The sequence below is a fragment of the Carettochelys insculpta genome, chromosome 16 (assembly GCF_033958435.1).
Source record: "Carettochelys insculpta isolate YL-2023 chromosome 16, ASM3395843v1, whole genome shotgun sequence".
Taxonomy (NCBI): Eukaryota; Metazoa; Chordata; order Testudines; family Carettochelyidae; genus Carettochelys; species Carettochelys insculpta.
This window is the reverse complement of record NC_134152.1, coordinates 30,343,055-30,362,708: the sequence shown is the minus strand read 5'-3', so window position 1 is coordinate 30,362,708 and position 19,654 is coordinate 30,343,055. Positions and strand designations below refer to the sequence as shown.

At 41.5% G+C, this 19,654-nt stretch overlaps 1 protein-coding gene across 2 annotated transcripts in view; it reads right to left on the bottom strand.

Moving 5' to 3' along the window:
• The window catches only part of WIPI2 (WD repeat domain, phosphoinositide interacting 2), a 45,387-nt gene that overhangs the window by 16,235 nt on the left and 9,498 nt on the right, over positions 1–19,654 (bottom strand). For both annotated transcript variants that reach the window (XM_075010564.1, XM_075010565.1), the window contains exons 2-7: positions 13,359–13,441; positions 7,225–7,394; positions 5,695–5,791; positions 5,078–5,175; positions 2,210–2,302; positions 1,303–1,373 (exon numbers count right to left, since the gene is read on the bottom strand). In XM_075010564.1, coding sequence (XP_074866665.1) covers positions 1,303–1,373; positions 2,210–2,302; positions 5,078–5,175; positions 5,695–5,791; positions 7,225–7,394; positions 13,359–13,441 — 612 coding nt within the window. The remainder of the gene's footprint in view (positions 1–1,302; positions 1,374–2,209; positions 2,303–5,077; positions 5,176–5,694; positions 5,792–7,224; positions 7,395–13,358; positions 13,442–19,654) is intronic.

Here is a 19,654-nt window from a genome sequence, read left to right as displayed (position 1 = left end):
AAAATGTTAAACTGCCTTTTCATCAGCTACAGTATGTATTGCACATGTACACTGCAAAAGTGAGTTAGGTGAAAAAAACCAACACATTTTCCCTAAATGCCAAAACAGTTTTGGATGCTCTGTAATGAAGTAAATATCACCATATGTATGCCATTTTTTCAAAAGTGTACTTCAAGACTTCTGTTTTGTTCCCTTCTCTCTCCCTACTGCAAGCCTGTCACATATGTTCTCTCTTGCCTCAAGCTTTCAAAATAAGCTTTTCTACTTTAGAACTCAGGCCTTCAGTGCCTTTTCTTTTTGCAAGGCTTTTGGAGGGCTTGATATCAGGAGAAACTGTAAGAGCAAGACATTTTTGTGTCCCCTTTCCCTCGTTCAATAGGAGAACACCTGGCTCAATTTGAACTTATTTGCTCAATTCTAATTGGGATGGTGGGGAGAGTCAGGGAAAGAGATTGGTTGGAAATCATCCTAAAAATCAGGACAGAATTCTTCCTCCTTACAATTACAATTTTTAGGCTAACTTCAGCATTTCATGATATACTAAGCAATAATCAGCTGTCAGTGTTTAAAACTAATACAGCTTTCTAAATAATGCGGTTCAGCAGTCCAACGAACAAACTCAGTTTTGGACAAAAAACAATAAGAAGTCCTGTGGCACCTTACAGACTAACAGATATTTTGGAGCATAAGCTTTTGTGGGCAAAGACCCATTTCATCATATGTTTGCATCTGACAAAGAGGGTCTTTGCCCACGAAAGCTTACGCTCCATAATAGCTGTTAGTCTGTAAGGTGCCATAGGACTTCTTGTCGTTATTGTGGATATAAACTAACACAGCTACCCCCTCATCAGTGTTAAATCTCTAAAGCCCTTCAGTAGTTCAGATGTCAGAACTAAACCTCACAAATCTTGAGCAGGAGAGGTATCTTTCCCAATACCAATATTATTACCCCACTACAAGCAGTTGTGCTGTAGCTGGCAGGTTTCAATGTGTACTGATACCCCTGCACACTGACAGCTTGTGTATTACAGGGGGAATAGTTCAGAGGTCTGCAAAAAACAGGCAGGCTGTTGGTCAAGTCACACACCGCTGCAGCGGGCTATATTCTCTTTTGCTTTCTCACAGACCTGGTCTGTCACTTTAAGGAATCCAGAATCAATTGTAGTGCAGTATAAACTTACTTCAGTTACTATGACTCATGGCTATACAAAAGGTCAGCTACAAAATGCATTGGAAATCTGCTGCAAAGAACAAGCTTCAGAGAATGAGCTTTTTTTTTTTTTTTTTTTTTTTAAACTTCACCTCTTCACTCCCCTTCGGAATTCAAAGAGTTTCTGTCCCTCTGGAATGGAAAAGACTCGGATCACTGTACCCTACGAAGAGAAAAACCAAGCCTCATTCCTCAATTTAAATACCTGCTTTGTGGTTCTCACTCTAATCAGAGTTCACAGAGATCAGAGTACCATCACAAGCAGTTCATACTTGGCAATTCTTGTCACAACTGCTGCACCCCAGATAAGAGTCACCCAACATAAGCCAATCACATTTATCCACAGGGTTTATTTTTAGCAGGTGAGAAAAGCAGAAAGGGGATGGGATTAATAGCTGACCTACAAATTTAAAGAGCAGTTATGCATCAAGGAGGAGCCTTTTCCCTTTCTGAGTATATTTATAACAGAATTTGTTTTCCTCATGGAAAGGAAATGTAACTGGCATTATATCTCCTAAGAATGGAACCCTTTAAAAATAAATACAGAAAATGGCATGCACTTCTGTTCATTTCTGAGAGAGTGGCATGGTCCAATCTAATATGGGATGAGATGAGCTTGGCTGATTTGTGCCATTCAGACAGAAGGTAGTAGTCTGTGCCAGTTATAGGCTAGTCATTTTTCTCTATTCTGCTATGACTTTTACTGTCTTTTTCTGGTTTATGATTCTTCCTATCTAATAATATGCAAGATAGCTAACTTCCAATATACTTCATCACTGATTGTAGTCTGGACTTCCCCAATCAATCAGATATAACGTAGTTATTTAAAAAGCATTGTTACCAAACATCCACCATATCAGTAGCTCCTATTACAAAGAGTTTTAATTTTATCAGCCAACTTTTTTTTTCTTCCAGTATTTGCGAAACATTTAGGATATTATGAAACACTACAAAGCAAGTTTCATCCTGATCCACAGTCACAACCAAACCAAAACCTACCTTTTCTGATGCTGTGGCAAGTTTAGTGCCATTTGCATCAAAAGCCAATGCAGCCAAGGGACTATCATGAGCTGGGATCATATTAGCTGCTCTCTGCAAGAATAAGCCAATAAAATACAGAACTCATTACAGTGCAGACAAAAAAAAATTTAAAATCCAGCTTTACCTTCTTTAAGAGAAGCCAGACAATCGCACATTAACTGTTTTAGCCCTAGTTATATACTGGAATGTACAACTGCCTTAAAACATTAACATCACCATTCATAAAAAAAGATCAGCTGCACAAAAGGTATCTTAAGGAAAAAGCTAGGACTGTTGGAGGAGGACACAAGAGGAGCACTGGCCATGTGACATGCCCCTGCCCTCAGGTGACTCCTCTCTGATGCACCCCAGCCCTGGAGAGGGCTGTCTCTAGCAGGGTACAGGGCCTTGGACAACCTACCCTTTGGTCTGAGGTAAACAGGATGAAGTTTAATAAGGACAAATGCAAAGTGCTCCACTTGGGAAGGAACAATCAGTTTCACACATATAGAATGGGGAGAGACTGTCTAGGAACAACTACAGCAGAAAGGGATCTAGGGATTATAGTGGACCACAAGCTAAATGAGTCAACAGTGTGATGCTGTTGCAAAAAAAGCAAACATGATTCTGGGATGCATTAACAGGTGTGCTGTGAACAAGACAAGAGAAGTCATCCTTCCGCTCTACTCTGTGCTGGTTAGGCCTCAGCTGGAGTATTGTGTCCAGTTCTGGGCACCACAGTTCAAAAAAGATGTGGAGAAACTAGAGAGGGTCCAGAAAAGAGCGACAAGAACGATTAAAGGTCTAGAGAATGTGACCTATGAAGAAAGGTTGAAACAATTGGGCTTGTTTAGTTTGGAAAAGAGAAGATTGAGGGGAGACATGATAGTTTTCAGGTATCTAAAAGGGAGTCATAATGAGGAAGGAGAAAACTTGTTCTTCTTGGCCTCTGAGGATAGAACAAGAGGCAATGGGCTTAAACTGAAGCAAGGGAGGTTTAGGTTGGACATTAGGAAAAAGTTCCTAACTGTCAGGGTGGTCAAACAGTGGAATAAATTGCCAAGGGAGGTTGTGGAATCTCCATCACTGGAGATATTTAAAGACCAGGTTAGATAGATGTCTGTCGGGGATGGTTTAGATAGTACTTGGTCCTGCCATTGGGGCAGGGGGCTGGACTCGATGGCCTCTCGAGGTCCCTTCCAGTCCTAGTGTTCTATGATTCTATGATTCACTGCACCCCTTCTCCACCCCTTATCTCAAGCTCCTACCCTCCAAATACCCACTCCACCTCTTTCCCTAGAGTCCTCTGCTCCAAGGGACATGGCCCAGGCATCTAGCATCATCATCAGCAGGAGTCATGTTCCTCCCCCTGGCAACTCACCAGTGGCAGTGGGAAGTACAGTGACCAAGCTACAGCCTGCTCTGCTCTCCTGGCTCCCAGTCATGTTAATCTGCTTCCCGCAGCTGGTGAATGTGGAAGGTGGTTTCATTCCTTCTCCCAAGCCCCCTCACCCTCACAACACAGCTGGAAGCAGGGGCATAGAGTTGGCTGAGGATGATTCGCTCTGCTTCCCACCACTGGTGAGTGCAGAGCAGGGGCCCAACCTCTACTGCCAGGCCTCCCACTACTTCCCCAGCTCCCCCGAATCCCACAAAGCATGGAGCTCAAGGCAACTTCCCCAAAACATCCAATGGATGGGATGGCTATACATGCTGGCCCCGGCCCCTCTCATCCACAGTGTTGAGGACAGGGGGAGGGAACACATGACCCTTCATTACTTCCCTCCCTCACATTGCCCCTCAGCTGTCACAAGATTTAAAAAAAATAACAAAAATGAGATTAAAACTGTTATTCATAACCACTATTAATCTCATGGTTCAACAACAGAATAACAATTTAAATTCATTATAAATATTTTGGAGGTTTTCCTACTTTTTCAAATATATTCATTTCAATTACAACACAGAATACAAAGTGTATAGTGTTTAGTTTATATTTTTATTATTAATGTTTGCACCACAAAAAAGATAAACAGCATTTTTCAACTCACCTCATACAACTACTATAGTTCAAAATCTATGAATAAAATGCAACTTACAAATGGCTAATTTATTTTTTTACATAGCTGCATTTTAAATGAAATCCACGTAAAACTTTAGATCCTACAAATTGAAGCTTATGGGGACATGCAAATGTTTAGCATATCTGGCATGTAAATCCCTTGCAATGCAGGCTACAACATGCTTTGAGAGTGCTCCCTTTCAGGTGACCCTGTAAATAAGCAGCAGGCAGCATTATAAACAAATGTGAACAAAGCAGCTTGTCTTAGTGACTGACTGAAGAAGAAGTAGGACTGAGCAGACTTGTATGAAGTGAACTGAAAAATCCTATTTCTTTTGTTGCATTTTTACAGTGCAAATATTTGTAATAAAAATATGAAGAAAGTACTGTACTCTTTGTAGTCTGTGTTGCAACTGAAATCAGTATACCTGGAAATGTAGAAAAACATCAAAAATATTTATAACAACATGAAACTGGCATCCTATTTTTGTTTAGCAGTGCAATTAGTCATGACTATTTTTAAGTTGTTATTCATATGCATTAATTGTGACTGAAAGACCTAAAAATACTATTTCTATCTTAAGTGTTATAACACTCAACACTACCTAGTGGTCACATGTAACATTATGCTTTTACTAGGTTCTACTACATTCTCACCAGCTGCAATAACAGATTAACTACATCAAAGACCTCCTCCCACAACAATGATCTCATGTGACTTGAATTTGTATTTCTCACAGAAGCATATCTTAAAAGGTGATGGTAGCACTGACAAGGGCTCTCACCAAATTGATGGTGTCAAAGACTTGCACCTCTCCAATTGTTGCACTTCCTGGGTAGGCCAGATAGCAGTTGTCATTGTTTATTGACAAGGCGCACAAGCCTATGATGGATAAGGAAAAAAGGATTGAGGAGACAGAAGCCAAAACTCAGCCAGAGGTTTAGTTTTATACTCAGATCAAGGTACGGAATATTAGAAAGTAACTCTCAGCCAAAGTCTTAAGAACAAACAAATGGTAGAGGGGCTGGATAATCTTAAAACCATCAGTTTTTAAAGCAGACATCATAATGTCTGAGTCTAAACAACATCCCTAGGACATTTTTCACCAGACTAGGGAAAAAAAGTTACTGAAAAAAAGTAGTTTCCTTTAGGATGGCTGAGATTTCCTTGTTTTTGGTGGTATGCATGCAAAGAAATTCTTAAAAATCCACCTAGTGTCACTGGGCATACTCAGCACCCTTTAAAACTGAACATATTTCAGTGTTTAGATACTGACTCCCACTTTGCACCATTAATGAGAACTCTACACAAAATTTCTATAAGAAACAGTCACATTCAATGAAAGGGACTATACAGTTCGTGTGTTTCCTAAATTAAGTGAGCTCCCGGACAAATATTTACCAGCAGGATTGGGGGGTGTCTCCCTGATTGTATGCAGCACTTTCATGTCTCGTATGTTATGTATGTAGAGAGACTCTTCTAGGCACACTATCAGCCTCTAAAAAGACGGGGGAGGAAAATATAAAGATAAAATTAAATATATTTGTACAATTTCTTTCAGATTATCACAACCTAACTGTGCCCAATTGGCAATTTTCAAGAACAAAGATAAACAGTCCTTTCCCAATTCAACACTAGCCACTTCTCAGCTGATGGGAAGAATTAACTTTAAGCTGAGACAATATAGTATATGAAAAGTTACAGGCACAGAGCTGCATTAAGTAAAGGTGTAAAAATCGCCACACCCTTCACCGAGTTTGTTATAGCAAAAACCAAACCAAACCAAACCAAAAAAAAAAAAATCACAAACAAAAAAACCCTAGTTGTGCTCTACACAGACAGAAAAACCTCTGCTGGTACCATCTCTGTAGAGTAGATATACTCCTGGTCTTAGCAATACTCAACCACTCAATTACTTGGCACGAGGGATATTAAAGTTTAACTGGTTAACCAGTAAGCCCCACCTTGGATGAGGCTTACCGGCTACAGTTAACTGGTATGGGCAGGGGATGCTCCAGACCCACAGAGCTACTGCCAGTGAGGGCGCTCCAGCTGGGCCAAAACAGGCTGGTGCACAGTGGCCCTGGGGAGATGGGTGGCTAGGACAGCTGTGGGCAGGGGAACTTCATTCTGAGCACCCCCATCCACAGCATCTCTGGGGCTGCAGTGGACAGGGACTGCTCCAGTCTAGTGGAGCACCCCTGCCCCATGGCACACCCAGGGCTGCCGTGGACGTGGGTTACTCCTGCTGGGCTGGAGTGCCCCTGTCTGAGGCACTCCTGTGCTGGACCACCGTGAATGCAGCCTGCTCTGGCCACACTGGAGCACCCCCATTCTGCAGCAGTGATGTGGATAGGGATGCTCCAGCTGGCTGCAGCAGCCCCCGTCCCCAACATGCTGCGACCAGGGGGTGCTCCAGCCTGTCTGGAGCAGCCTCTGTCCACAGCAGGGGAGCTGTTCCAGCCCAGCTGGGCTGCAGCAGCCTTCCCAGCTCCCTCCACCCTCCATTTTATTGGTTAACCCTAGCTTTTAACCAGTTAACCAATTAAACGAGATTTTACATCCCTCACTCGCACACCCTAGCATTTATGGTATAGTCCCTTATACAGCCCTCAAACCTACAAAGACTCTCACAACTTCCATAGTATCTCCCATATAGAAAGCATTAAAGTTTAAGAAACTTCTAGGAAGCTCTTTAATGAATTATTGAGACAGATGCCCTGGGGGGATGCTGCATGCCAGTGTTCGTACTCAGCAGAATTTCACAAAAATTAAGAAGTTAGTTGCCCTATACGCTTCCAGGTCTAGAAGCAGAAAAGTTAAAATTAGCTGTTTCAAACTACTTTTTGGCACCAAGAGAAATGGTACTTGGCAGGTACCATACCCCCAGCCTGTCAAGAGACAGTTCTAAGCCCAAAATGTATTACTTACCTGTCTATTGAGTTTGACAGCCAGGATTGTATTGGAATAGCTATAGTTGCAAATCTCAGTCCCCTTCTTAAAGTGGCAGACTTTCAGCTTCCGTGGGGCTTTAAGGCTAACTATGGCCACCAAGCTACTGGAGAACAGCCTCTCCACGATGCACACATCTTCTGTGTCAGCTAAGGAAGAGGGAAGCAAGAAATTCCATGTGAGAAAGAGGAAAAAGTAAGGTAAAGACCATGAAAAAGCAGCCAACACACAAAAAGCAAATGGGGAATGGAATCTTCATCTGCAAACAGAACTTAATTAACAAATTCTGATTTGCAAAGTCTCTTCTTCAAATGACATAAGATTTTACAAGTTTGTAAAACGTGAGTATTTGAAATAAGGGTTTAGCTCTGTGGCATCCACCACACTACCCACCAGTCACGTGGTTATTCGGCTGGTTGAGAGTGACTAGTTGGCTTGAACAGTAAATATATTTTCAGAATAATGTAACTAGTTCTCTTCGGAGCTGGTTGGATACCATGGCGTCAACTGTTATGTGTGCAGACATTAATAGGATATTGAATGGTTGCATCAAAATCTTATAAAAAGGAAAGGCTCTTACACTGTGTGATGTGTGGGAGAAATGAGCAGGTGACTGCTTAGGTACATGCTAGACAAATTAAGCACCACCGTGTGTGAAAAGCTTTATGATGCCAAGTAAATTGGAGTTTATGCACAGATCTGCACACACACTGAAAAAGCTACTGTACCGCATTCAAAACAATTTACCAGCTGTCTTTTCTGAACTGTCAGGGCTCCCAGCTCTTCCTGTGGCACTTTTATTTTCCTCAGAGGTCTTACATCTGGAAACTGACCAGGCATGATCTCAAACAGCTGTAAGTACTGACCTGGGACATACTGACCTGGGCCTGATCATCTGGACAACAAACTGAGACACAGACAGAAAGCAATGACTCTTTCTCCCTAACAGATCAATAGTGTCATTTTCTAAGACAGATGCCTGTAGAGATGCATTTAATATTAAAGTGGAAAAACAGTGCTTATCAGATGCCTACAGCAGTTTTAGAGCTGTAAATAAATATCTGCTAAAAGCCCAATGTTCCATTATAGACTCAGTCAAGATAAACTCCTTGAGTCTTCCTGCCTTGATCCATTACTGTAAATCTACCATTTCAAAATCAATATTTGGATTAGTGTAGTTCAGATGTTTGCCAAACAGTAAAACTGTCAGAAAGAACTATTTCTGAGGGCTTCAGATGCATCTGTTGGTACAGCCAAACAATTGATACTCTTCTCATCAGCAATGCCACAAGTTGCCTGAAAGACTTGACTTATCCATCTGACCTGTCCAGCACATGAATGCATCAAATACGCTACACGTCTGTTCAGAACGAGTGAGCTTTCAGCCAATTCATCTAGCAAATATAATTCAATTTTTACCTGACACATTTAAAGAGATCACTGATTAAGACCTGCATGAACTCCCTGCCACAAGAAACAGTCTCAATATCCAAAGGTGCTGTGAGAAGAGTTTACAGTAGCTACTTTTCCTTATTAAATGTGACAAAGATGAAGATCTTTCTGCTTTAATAAAAGCTTTACATTAACTACAACATCCGAAGAGGTATTTAACTTATTGAACTGTTATAAGGCAATTAAACAGGTTTATACAGAAACAAGCTTCTGTCCGAAGTACAAGAAAAACACCAAAACAGTTTATTTATAGCAGCCTTGCAAAATTCTATTCATTCACTTTTCTGAGCCAAGTACTGATGTGTGTGTGTGTTTATCTTCAAATGCGGGGGACAGTTAATTAATTCTTTAACACAGGAAGAATGAGGAAGTAGTTTTTGTGCCTGGGTTAGTCAATTTTCACAAAGGTGGTTTTAAAGCTGTGGTTCTCAACATTCTTGATACTATGGACAACTTTTGAAAAGAAAAAGTCAAATCAATAGTTTAATGCATAATTTTAAACGTGTCAGTTTATCACAATTCCAAAAACGATTAGATATAAAGAGGTAATTTAGACTAACATACAAAAGTCACTCTTAATCTGATCAATCTAAAGCAAGTTGTAACTGACAGTACAAGTTACACTCTTCAGACTTATTGCATGTCATTTCCGAGTGCTAGATGGGAGAATTTTTTTTTTTAAACAAGACAGAAGAAAGGAGGACCAGAAAGAGCCTAGCTGCTCAGGAGGACTCTGTTCCCTGCTTCCCCCTTGTGAAAAAGGAATCAGATCCTCCTTCCACCCATCCTCCCCTGGCAATCCAATGCTATTGGACCTGTTATTCCCCCAGACCTAGGAGTTGAGTTGAAGAACTTCTAGAACAGCAACAGAAGTGTTGGAAGAGGCCAAGGTACACACAGAAATAGCATTCTGAGGAACTGATGTGGAGCTTACTGGAAAGAGTCTATGTGATCATGGTCAAGAAAAAAATGACTGGAATTTCTGGCAGATGCAACAATCATTAAGGGGACCAGCTTGCACGTTACTCCACTCTGTGGGCTTTCAAATGGCTGAAACACCTTAAGAACTAGAGCAGTAGTAGAGAACAAAGCCACTGGCAAGAGAATCCTGAACAGACGACTATCTATACAGAAAGGAAGATTTTGTTGTGGACTTTAATGGAGTTGAGCACATTAAATACTCTGAGTGAACTTCAGTTCCTTATCTATATTCCTCTACATTTCTCTTCATAAGTGATATAATACATTCACTAATGCCAATTTACACGTGCCTAATACTGAATATCCAGTCAAATAACTATCACACTATACAAGATATGTCTGGCCAGACTAGATTAGCAGTATTTTTAGATGCAGTAGGTTGGCTGCTCAGTACTGAAGTAATTTATCTAATCTAATCCACTGTAACCTTTTCTAGTCCTTGGTACTTCTCTTAGTTTTGAAAATTACAGGCACAGAACACAAATCAGATACAAAGCACTTTATTAGTATGATCAAAATTTTTACAAGTACAAACACTGAATCAAATACTGTGAAAAGAAATTAGCAAATTATGTTGTGTCACTAAATCTGTTTGAGAAACATAGGGGAAAAAAAAAAAGTAAAACAGTCCTGTAAATGGATTTGAAGGATGCCAGTGAAGAGGGTAGGAGGACTGTGATGAAAAAGAGGCATCCACAGTAGGATTACAACATCATCACTAGCAACATGTAACATCTACGACAAGAACGAGTTAGAACCACCTAGGACTTTAATCATCAGTACTTCTGTCCTGTCTTTCATCCACTGACATCAAAGCGTACTACAAGCCTAAGATCTCTGGTATTTAGAGGGGTGAACAAAGCTATGGAGGTTATGTAGCTTACATGAAATGACAGCACAAATCCATGGTTGGAGCCAGGAATGGGGATGAGGGGAGGGAACCCCCCCTCCCCGGCTCCAAGTCTCAGTTCCTCTCCTCTACCCACCAGGTATACACCTCTTGAGTAATGTGCTTCGTTTTTTCAGGCAATGTCTACACTAGCACTTTTGTCAGTCAGGAGCATGAAAAAACCCAGCACCACACCTCAACTGACAAAAGTTGCACCAACAGCACTGGTCAGTTAAACTCTGCTATGCCAGAGCTACCAATGTTCACTGGGTTGGTGTATGCGGATGGGAGAGTTCGCTCCCATGAGCACAGAGCAGCTGCGTGGGAGACCTTACAACTGTGAAACTGCAGCACTATAGCTGTGCCACTGAAAGGTCTGTAGTGTAGATGTTGCCTTAATGGATCTTAGTGAGAGTGCAGTTTATTTCACAGCAGAAAAATACAAGTAGTACTAAGAGAGGGTATGAATAACACAGTATGGACATGCTTTAGGACCAGAGTCAACACTGATTCTGTCCAACTTCTACACCAGGAGAAACTCCGAAATGCATTTCAGCAGAGTTAAGCTGTCCTGTGCGTAAGATGTCATTAGATAGAAGTAAAATTAAGGATTTTGTAACATCAGTTGCCAAGTAATTAAATAATTTCCCCTCGAGTATTTAGCAGGTTATTATAGATACACAATGGAAATATCTTGATTTATTCTTTACTTCTCTTTTGCAGGAATTCTATGTCCCATGCCTGGAAGTTAAGTCAGGCTAGCTTACAGCAGATCAGCTAGTTCTCTCCTTCTTTTTGAAAAAAAGGCAGCTACATCACAGAGTGAGTCTTTACACTCACCAAGAGAGCTTTCAAAATGAGAACAGAGTTAAGTATCAACTAATGTAGATGGTCTAAAACAAAGGCAGGCAATGGGCAGCCCACAGATTGCATGTAGCCCATCAGGGTTCTTTGTGTGAGCCATGAAACACTTGGTTTACCAATGCCCATGTGCAGAGTTGCCAGATCCGACTGGTTTCTGTCTGTAGTTTTTCCTTCCAGCGTTATTAAAGTGACGCACACATAAAGCATGGTCTTGTGCAGTCAGCACACCCCTCACTTTACAACGCATTGACTGCAAGAGCCACGCACTCCTTCTGCTTCCAGTCAAAGCGCTGTTACAGTTCAATTGGCACATCCTGCAAATTCTAGGTATGCAAGTGCAATTAGAAAAACTACCCTATCCTGGGAGACCATCTTGGTTATGACAATCTTGCAGCCCACTGAGATGATGGAGGGCCACTCATAAGGCCAACTCAATAGCCTAAACTGCCCATCGCTGATCTAAATCAATTCCAACATTTGCATGGTCCACTGGGTAGGGCTCTGTCCTCTGAGTCAGGAGATCTGGACAGAGTGCTGACTTTGTGATTTCCCCAGGACTACTGGACCCTGCTCCTCCCTCATCATCCCTCCTCACTGTTTCCGCCGAGGTCCTGCCCTGCTCTGTCCTAACCTCTTCCTACCCCCTGCTCCAGCCCTGGAGTGTCTGTGGAGCTGGTAGTTCTACCATGGATCTGCTGTGTGATCTAAGGCACATCCCTGTGCCTCTGTTTCCCACATCCTTCGTTTGTCTTGTCTATTCAGACTGAGTTTTTGTGGAAAGTGACTATATGTATTTGTACAGTGCCTACAACAGTGATGTCCCACCTCCATTGATGCCTCTAGGTGGTACAGGAAAAAATGAGCATTACCTTTTTGTTTTAATAGTATGTTACCTCTGAACTCTATTGCTAATCTAGACGTTAACATTAACAGCTGGCATTACTGCCTACAGAGGACCCGGCAAAGAAAGAACATTTGTATTATAAAAAACTGTCTATTGTCTAACATGAATTGCATTTCAAATGATTGGGGCTTAGAAGCAAACCCTTTTAAAAAAGTATCCAACTCAACTTCAGTCTGTTGGGATAAGATGGCGGATGACTGTGTGGAGAGAAGGGAACTAGAAGGCTGTAGACATTTCATTCATTTTGTGAGGAAAGCAGAAGCTACTGAGAAGCAAGATCTTGAAGTACAGGTTGAACCTCTCTAGTTCAGCACCTCAGGACATGATTGGGGCCAAACAAGACTCCGGGAAGTCAATATTTTCTAGCAACACTACCAAGACACACACTCCTTAGTGGGCTCTTACAAGACGTTTAAGGGTAAATTACAACTAAATAACACCACAGAACACTGAGAGCCAGGACTGGTGGCTGTAAACAAACTTTATGGGACTACAGGAAACTTGGCCACACCCATCGTAAGTGGTTGTCCGGGTAAATAAAATCATGTTGCCAGACAAGAGTGTGTTAGACTAGAGAATTTCAACCTGCATTCTCTTTTTATAACTTAAACCTGTAGCAAAATGACGCACAACAGTGACAGTTAATGAGAATAATAATTAGTTGTTATTATTATTAAATAGAGTATAAACTATCCCAAATGGAGTCACCTTTCTAATGGCCAGGAAAAATTAAGACCCCATGAGATCTTCTCCACTTAAGCCACATCACAGTATGCAATAACTAACCATGGCAGTCAGAAAACACATCACTTTGTTGACTTACAGCATGCCACTTATGTCTGCAAACTACATACACAACATGAACCTCTTATCAGTCCGTTTGTTTCACGTGCATGTGATATATTTCACAATAAAATTCATTAAAGATCCAGCCACGTGACTTCCAACCCAGCCTTTAGGAAAACTGTTAGACCCGGTTTAATCTGCCAGCCAGTCTAAAAAATAACAGTAAAGGACACTTACTGCATTCATAGATCTGTTCCAGTTTGTCCACAGAGGAAAGGGAGAAGAATTTGTAACCTGATTTACTGCCAACCGCTAGGGACCTACAAAGAGACATCAGAGTATTCCATTAGGAGCAGGAACTGAACTGATTGTCAATAAACTAAAATACTTGCGGCAGGGTGGGGCCAGGAGAGGGGAGGCAGGAGTAAAAAGAGAGCTGAGACAGAGCTGGCAATCAAAGTAGGAACAGCTGAGGAGTAGGCTGCCCTAAATCAATCAGGTCCAGCTGATCCTACTCAGGGGCTACCTTTAGAAGCTCTTCTCCATGCAGGGCAAGGGGAAGGTGGTGAAGGAGAGTTTGAGAGATGAGTGAGGAGAAGGAAGGAGACTGAGAGAAACAGCTGGGGCCACGAAAGAGGAGAGGAGCCTCAACAACCCGGGGGGGGCTGTGTTGCCCCAACCCAGGGAGAGTGTGGAGCCCCACCAGACACTTGGAGGAACTGATCAGCTGAAGGAGCCAAACTAAGGAGGAGACTAGCTGCCACAACTAACCACTCGAGGAAGGGGATACCAGGGAGAAGCATCTGGGGGAAGTGGCCCAGGGAGAGAAGCTACAGGGGCCAGGGTGAAGTAAGTCAGCCCTCCCAGGCAGCGGCTGTCCAAGGTCCCTGGGATGGAACCCGGAGTGAGTGGGTGGGGACTGGGTTCCTCCCCAGACTGCCCTCTGCCCCAACAAGGGTAACATGGTACATATGGTGGGGCCAGTGGACTAAACAGAGAGCCTGGGGCCCAGGAATGTGTCCGACCACACCACATACACCAAATTTCAAAACTATCATTTTGTGATCAGCTCATTAGGAACTGTAGTTGAGAAGCTTTCCTGAAAAATTAACAGGAGACATTGAACACTCAGTTTTCTGTACAGAGAAGGAGAAAAAAAAAAGTCAGATGGTTTCAGCATTTGTCCCAAATGTGAAATCATATTTCAGATCTTCAACAGTACACATCATGACCTAACTTCAGCTGCAACCTGTAGCAATCACACTAGTGATTTCTTCAACTCATTCTGTAACCCAAACAAAACATTTTAGAGTTAAGGTTGCTTAAACAATACAACCCAATGGAAAAATACATCTTTACAATATCACCATCAAAGATGGCCTGAAAAGGATTATTTTCAAGGTGTTAATTTTTTGCTTCTTGATGACAGTTTTTCTTTTTTTTCCTTCCTCCTGCAGTGTGTCTGCCAGGGTTTCCACCTGAGAAATTGTGGAATGTCAACTCCGGTTTTGCTGGAAGACTGAGGTCTCGAGTTGTTAGCTGTCAACATTTCAACACTTGTACCAATCTTCATCTTTAAACACAGCCTCTCTTTTGCCAGAATGCTAGCCACCGATGTTAAACAGATGTTAAAGAGGGTGGAACAAAAGTTTTAAATAATTTGACTCAAGCCTTTCCCTTCCTCCCTCCCTCTGCTCAGCTTGCACTCTTAGCTCATAAGAGCAGTTCATTAATTTCCCAGAGTCCTCAGAAAAAGGACTTAAATTTTTAATGGGAAGAGCCTATGTCAGAAAAACCTTTGGACTCATCTTTCAGATCTTCTGAAACATCATAAAATAATAGATGTGCCACTTTCCCCTCTTTTCAGGCCACTCTTTAAATCAGCAGTTAAAATAATTTTACATAAATATCCTACTACCTTCATAGTTCACATTGTTAACCAAATGTACGAACATGTAGCAATTCATTTTGTACTTTCCAGCAACCAGAACTTTGACCCACAAGACATACAAACACTTTCAACAGATTTATTACCAAGGGTTAAAAAAAGTCAATCATCTATAAGCCCAAAAGAGTAAATAAACTTATTAGCCAAGGTGAAGAATACCAGTGTCACCAGTACTCTAAGTGTGTAGGCCCATGAAATTTAAATGAATTTACAGTACGCTAAATTATTTGTTCTACGATTTAATAAGCTTTATTATTAATATTATTTTAAAAGCAACTTAGTGTGTCATCATCATCATCATCAATAACTGTGGGCTCAGCATCTGCTGGTGTCTGATGTCTCTCTCACTATTTCCTTCCATGTTTCCCTGTCCATTGTGCAGTGGTTTTGTTTCTGTAGACTAGCTCCGCACCAATTCACTATATCATCTACCCATTTTCTGTGGGGTCTGCCTCTCCTATTCGAACCGTCCATTATGCCGAATACCAGGGTCTTAATTTTTTGTTCATCGTTCATTCTGCAAATATGCCCAAATAGTAGTAGCTTCGGTTTTATACCCTTCTGCAGCAGCAAGAAGTCCTGTGGCACCTTATAGACTAACATATTTTGGAGCATAAGCTTTCATGTGCAAAGACCCACTTCATCAGATGCATGAGTGGGGGAGTAGTTTCAGAGGGGTATTTAAAGAGTGGGGTCCTAGTAAGAGGGAGGGCCAGAGCTGACAAGGTCTATTCAGCAAGATGGAAATGGCCCAGTATCAACAGTACTTATCAAAAGAGGAAAAAACAAGTCAGATCAGACAGGGGGATGTGAGCCTTTGTCAGAGTGTAATGGGGAGATATTAGCACCCAGAGCAGAGAAACTGCCTTTGTAAGCTGCCAGCTACTCCCAAGTCTCTGTTTAATCCATGGTTAATGGAGTCAAATTTGCAAATAAATTGGAGTTCAGAGAGATTTCTCTCTCCATTTGATTTTTGAAATTTTTTTGTTTCAGGACTGTCACCCTTAAATCTGCCACTGAGTGTCCAGGGAGACTGAAGTGGTCCCCCACAGGCTTCTGTACATTACCGTTCCTGATGTCCGATTTATGTCCATTTATTCTTTTACAGAGAGACTGTCCAGTTTGGCCAATGTAAATTGCAGTGGGGCATTACTGGCACATGATGACATATATTATATTAGTAGATGTGCAGGTAAAGGAGACCCTGATGGTATAGCTGGTGTCAGGTCCTGTGATGTCATCACTGGTGCAGATATGTGAACAGAGTTGACAGCGAGGACATCTGATGAAGCGGGTCTTTGTCCACGAAAGCTTCTGCTCCAAAATATCTGTTAGTCTATAAGGTGCCACAAGACTTCTTGTTGTTCTCGAAGCTACAGAGTAACACGGCTACCTCTCTGATACTTCTGCAGAAGGTTCTCTTTCAGCTGCATCTTTCTATATAATTCCTCATTGGTGACCTTCGGCATCCATCCTGTTCGCAGCATCTTTCTGTAACAACTCCTTTCGAACGCCAATATTCTTCTGACTCTTTCGTTATCACCCATGTCTCACATCTGTACAACATGCTGCTGAATACACACATTTTCAAGACACTCAGCTTTGTTCTTAAGCTAATTGCTTTGCTTTTCCAGATCTTATCCATCGCCTTCAAACTCGCTCTTCCTTTTGCTATTCTAGTCGCTATTTCCTTCTTACAGTCTAGATCATACATTATGTTGTTCCCCAAATGTGAACTTCTCTACATTTTCTAGTTCAATACCATCAACACTGATCTTCCTTCCTCTCTCTAAATACCACAGTTTTTGTTTTATTGATATTCATAATCAGTCCATACCGCTTCCCTTCTTCGTTTAACACCTGCACCATTTTCGCTAGCTTCTCATCTTCTTCAACGATAACTATACCATCTGTGAACCTCAAGTTGTTCATTCTTTTCCCGTGAACAGATATCCCTTCTACCTCTTCCTTGATCTTGTCCATCGCTCTCTCCAGATGTGTGATGAAGATACTTGGCGATACTGGATCTCTTTGTCTTGTACCTCTACCTGTTTTAAGCCAACTTCCCAACTCCCCGCATGCTCTCACCACTGCCTCCGCATTGTCACTGATATCCTTCAACAATCGTATCAGTCTGCTATCTACTCCATATGGCTCCAACACTGCCCAAGTCACTTTCTTATCTATACTGTCAAATGCCTTTTGAAAAATCAAAGCAAGTGTATACATTCTTGTTCTTTCGTCGAGCTTTTTCTGCTGTCAGTCTGAGTGCCAATATCTGCTGTATGGTACTTCTATCTTTTCTGAACCCCGCTTGCTCATCTGCTATATGTCCTTCTATCTGCGAAATGAACTCAAAGCAAAGTTGATTACTCTATTAGAATACAAGTTACAAAGACCCAGAATTATTTCCCACTGATAGTTTGTTGCTTCCTAGCAACAGGTTTACAGACAAGTATCTCATATTTAGTATGCAAAACCCACATTAATTTTCTATATCGTATTTATAGATATTAAATGGGCACTACAGCAGATGGCTGTATTGCCATTCCATTGACAGGTCCACAAATACCAGAAAGGGTAGTTTTATTTTTTGAGCCCTGCAACTCCATGGATAACCACTTTGCATCCACAGATGTCAATGTGGATATCAATTGCTCACTTTTGCTCACTTTTGCCAATACAGACAGAAATTTTGTATTCACGTAGGGCTCTATTTTTGTTGTCATTTGGATCACTGGTAGTTCCTTCTCCATTAAAAGAATGGGTTTAAATGCTAATGAAGCAGACAAAAAACGCACTTTCCCAAACAGGCGATCAATAACGAGAACAAAGAAGTGCTCATGAACATGAGGAAGATTGTGCAGCGATGGACGAGATATTGCACCGATCTATACAAAACACAGTTGGACCCTTCTTTCCATGCTATATTACATAGTCGGTGTATTTCCTGAATCATGCTTTCTCCACCATATTTGATCATCTCCCCCATGATCTTATTTCCAGGGCTCTTGTTTAGTCATGTCACTCCTTTTTCTACTTCCTCCTTTGAAATATCAGTCTTGCTCTTGATGCTCAGGGGAGATCTCTCGTTCAGTGGGATGACAAGTCTATTGGCAACCTTCTTCAGACTCTGATTTTTGTTTGTTACCTTCCTACGAGTTTCAATAAAGCTGATTAGCTATGAGGTCCCTGAAATATGTGCCTGTTTGGGAACGCCGGTGGCTGCAGCTTCCCCAGGGCTCCAGGGGAGGGCTGGTGGCTGCAGCTTCCCAAGGGAGCACCGGCAGCTGCTGCTTCCTTCCCAGCTCCCCGGGGGTTGGAGGACCCATCCCTCCAGGAAATATGGTCACCCTAGATATTCAGAACAGTTGTCCCATCCTCAATTACTTTCAACTATTTCTGAGTATATAACTGTATTTGGTAGGTGATCTGCAAAGGGCTAAGCAATTGAAATGTGTCCTCTCTAGCTTCTATAGCACAAACAAGGCCTTGTAAAGTTTCTTTGGGTGCATTTAAAAAAAAAAAAAAAAAAAAAAAAAAAGCAAGCTCTTCTTTGCTTTTTTACATTAGACCGTCAGGTCCTCTCTCTCTCTCAGAAGACATTACTCCAGGGTAAGCTTTTTCCAAAAGTCAAGCCAGTTGGAGTTAAAGCACAGAAAAAGTTCCTGCAGTCAGGACTATATTTTAATAACCTGTTTGGTTTGAATTTTTTCTAATTTGACAGCCGCAACCTGTTTTAAAACCAGTCTGAGTGGATGGAAAGAACTCCTTAATGCAAACAAGACTCACGATGAATGTAGAACTAGCGAAACAGGATCCTAAGAGACAATAAATGAAAGTTCCTCAACTGAGATTCTTTTTAGCCACACTATTTAAAAAAAAAAAAAAGTAACACCAGCTCAGTTTCAGTGACCAGCAAACATTTTATAAACAAAACAAAATAAAACCACCAGTCAAGACTATCACACTCCAATTGAGATGAGATGTTATGGTACACAGGCTCAAAGTCATTTGCTAAATCAGGCAGCAAAACTATGGAAGACCAGAATGGACATCTTGATATTCTTAAATGTTTAAAAAAATTCTTTCAAGCTCTCTTTATTATCTCCTCAAGCAGAAAAACGGGGAAATTATTTAAACTTGCAGATCACCTTCAATACGCAGTGGCAAGTTGGTATGCTTAAATGTGTTTGCACAGTTAAATGTGTTATTGTAACAGCAATTCATGTTCACTTGGACAGTGAGCATTAGAGATCAAATTAGTCACTTCCCTTTTTATTTCTGCAGCATTATACTTAATCAGTAGAATGGAGGAAGTTGAGACAGATTGAACATTGTACTCTGGCACAAAGCAGAGGACTAGCTCTTTTAGTTAGAATTTCACCTTATCAAGGAGTACCCCCTTCTTTAATTGCTTGCTCTCCTAGGACAGCAGAATCAGGAACTGTTTGACATGTGACTGCCCTGTCTTGTGTCTTCAGTGAAATCTGACGTCTCTGATGACATCACAGAGATACCAATGAGATCGAAGAAAATACTTCTACTCTCTCAAACTCTCTTTGGCTGGAAGAAAAGTTATTAT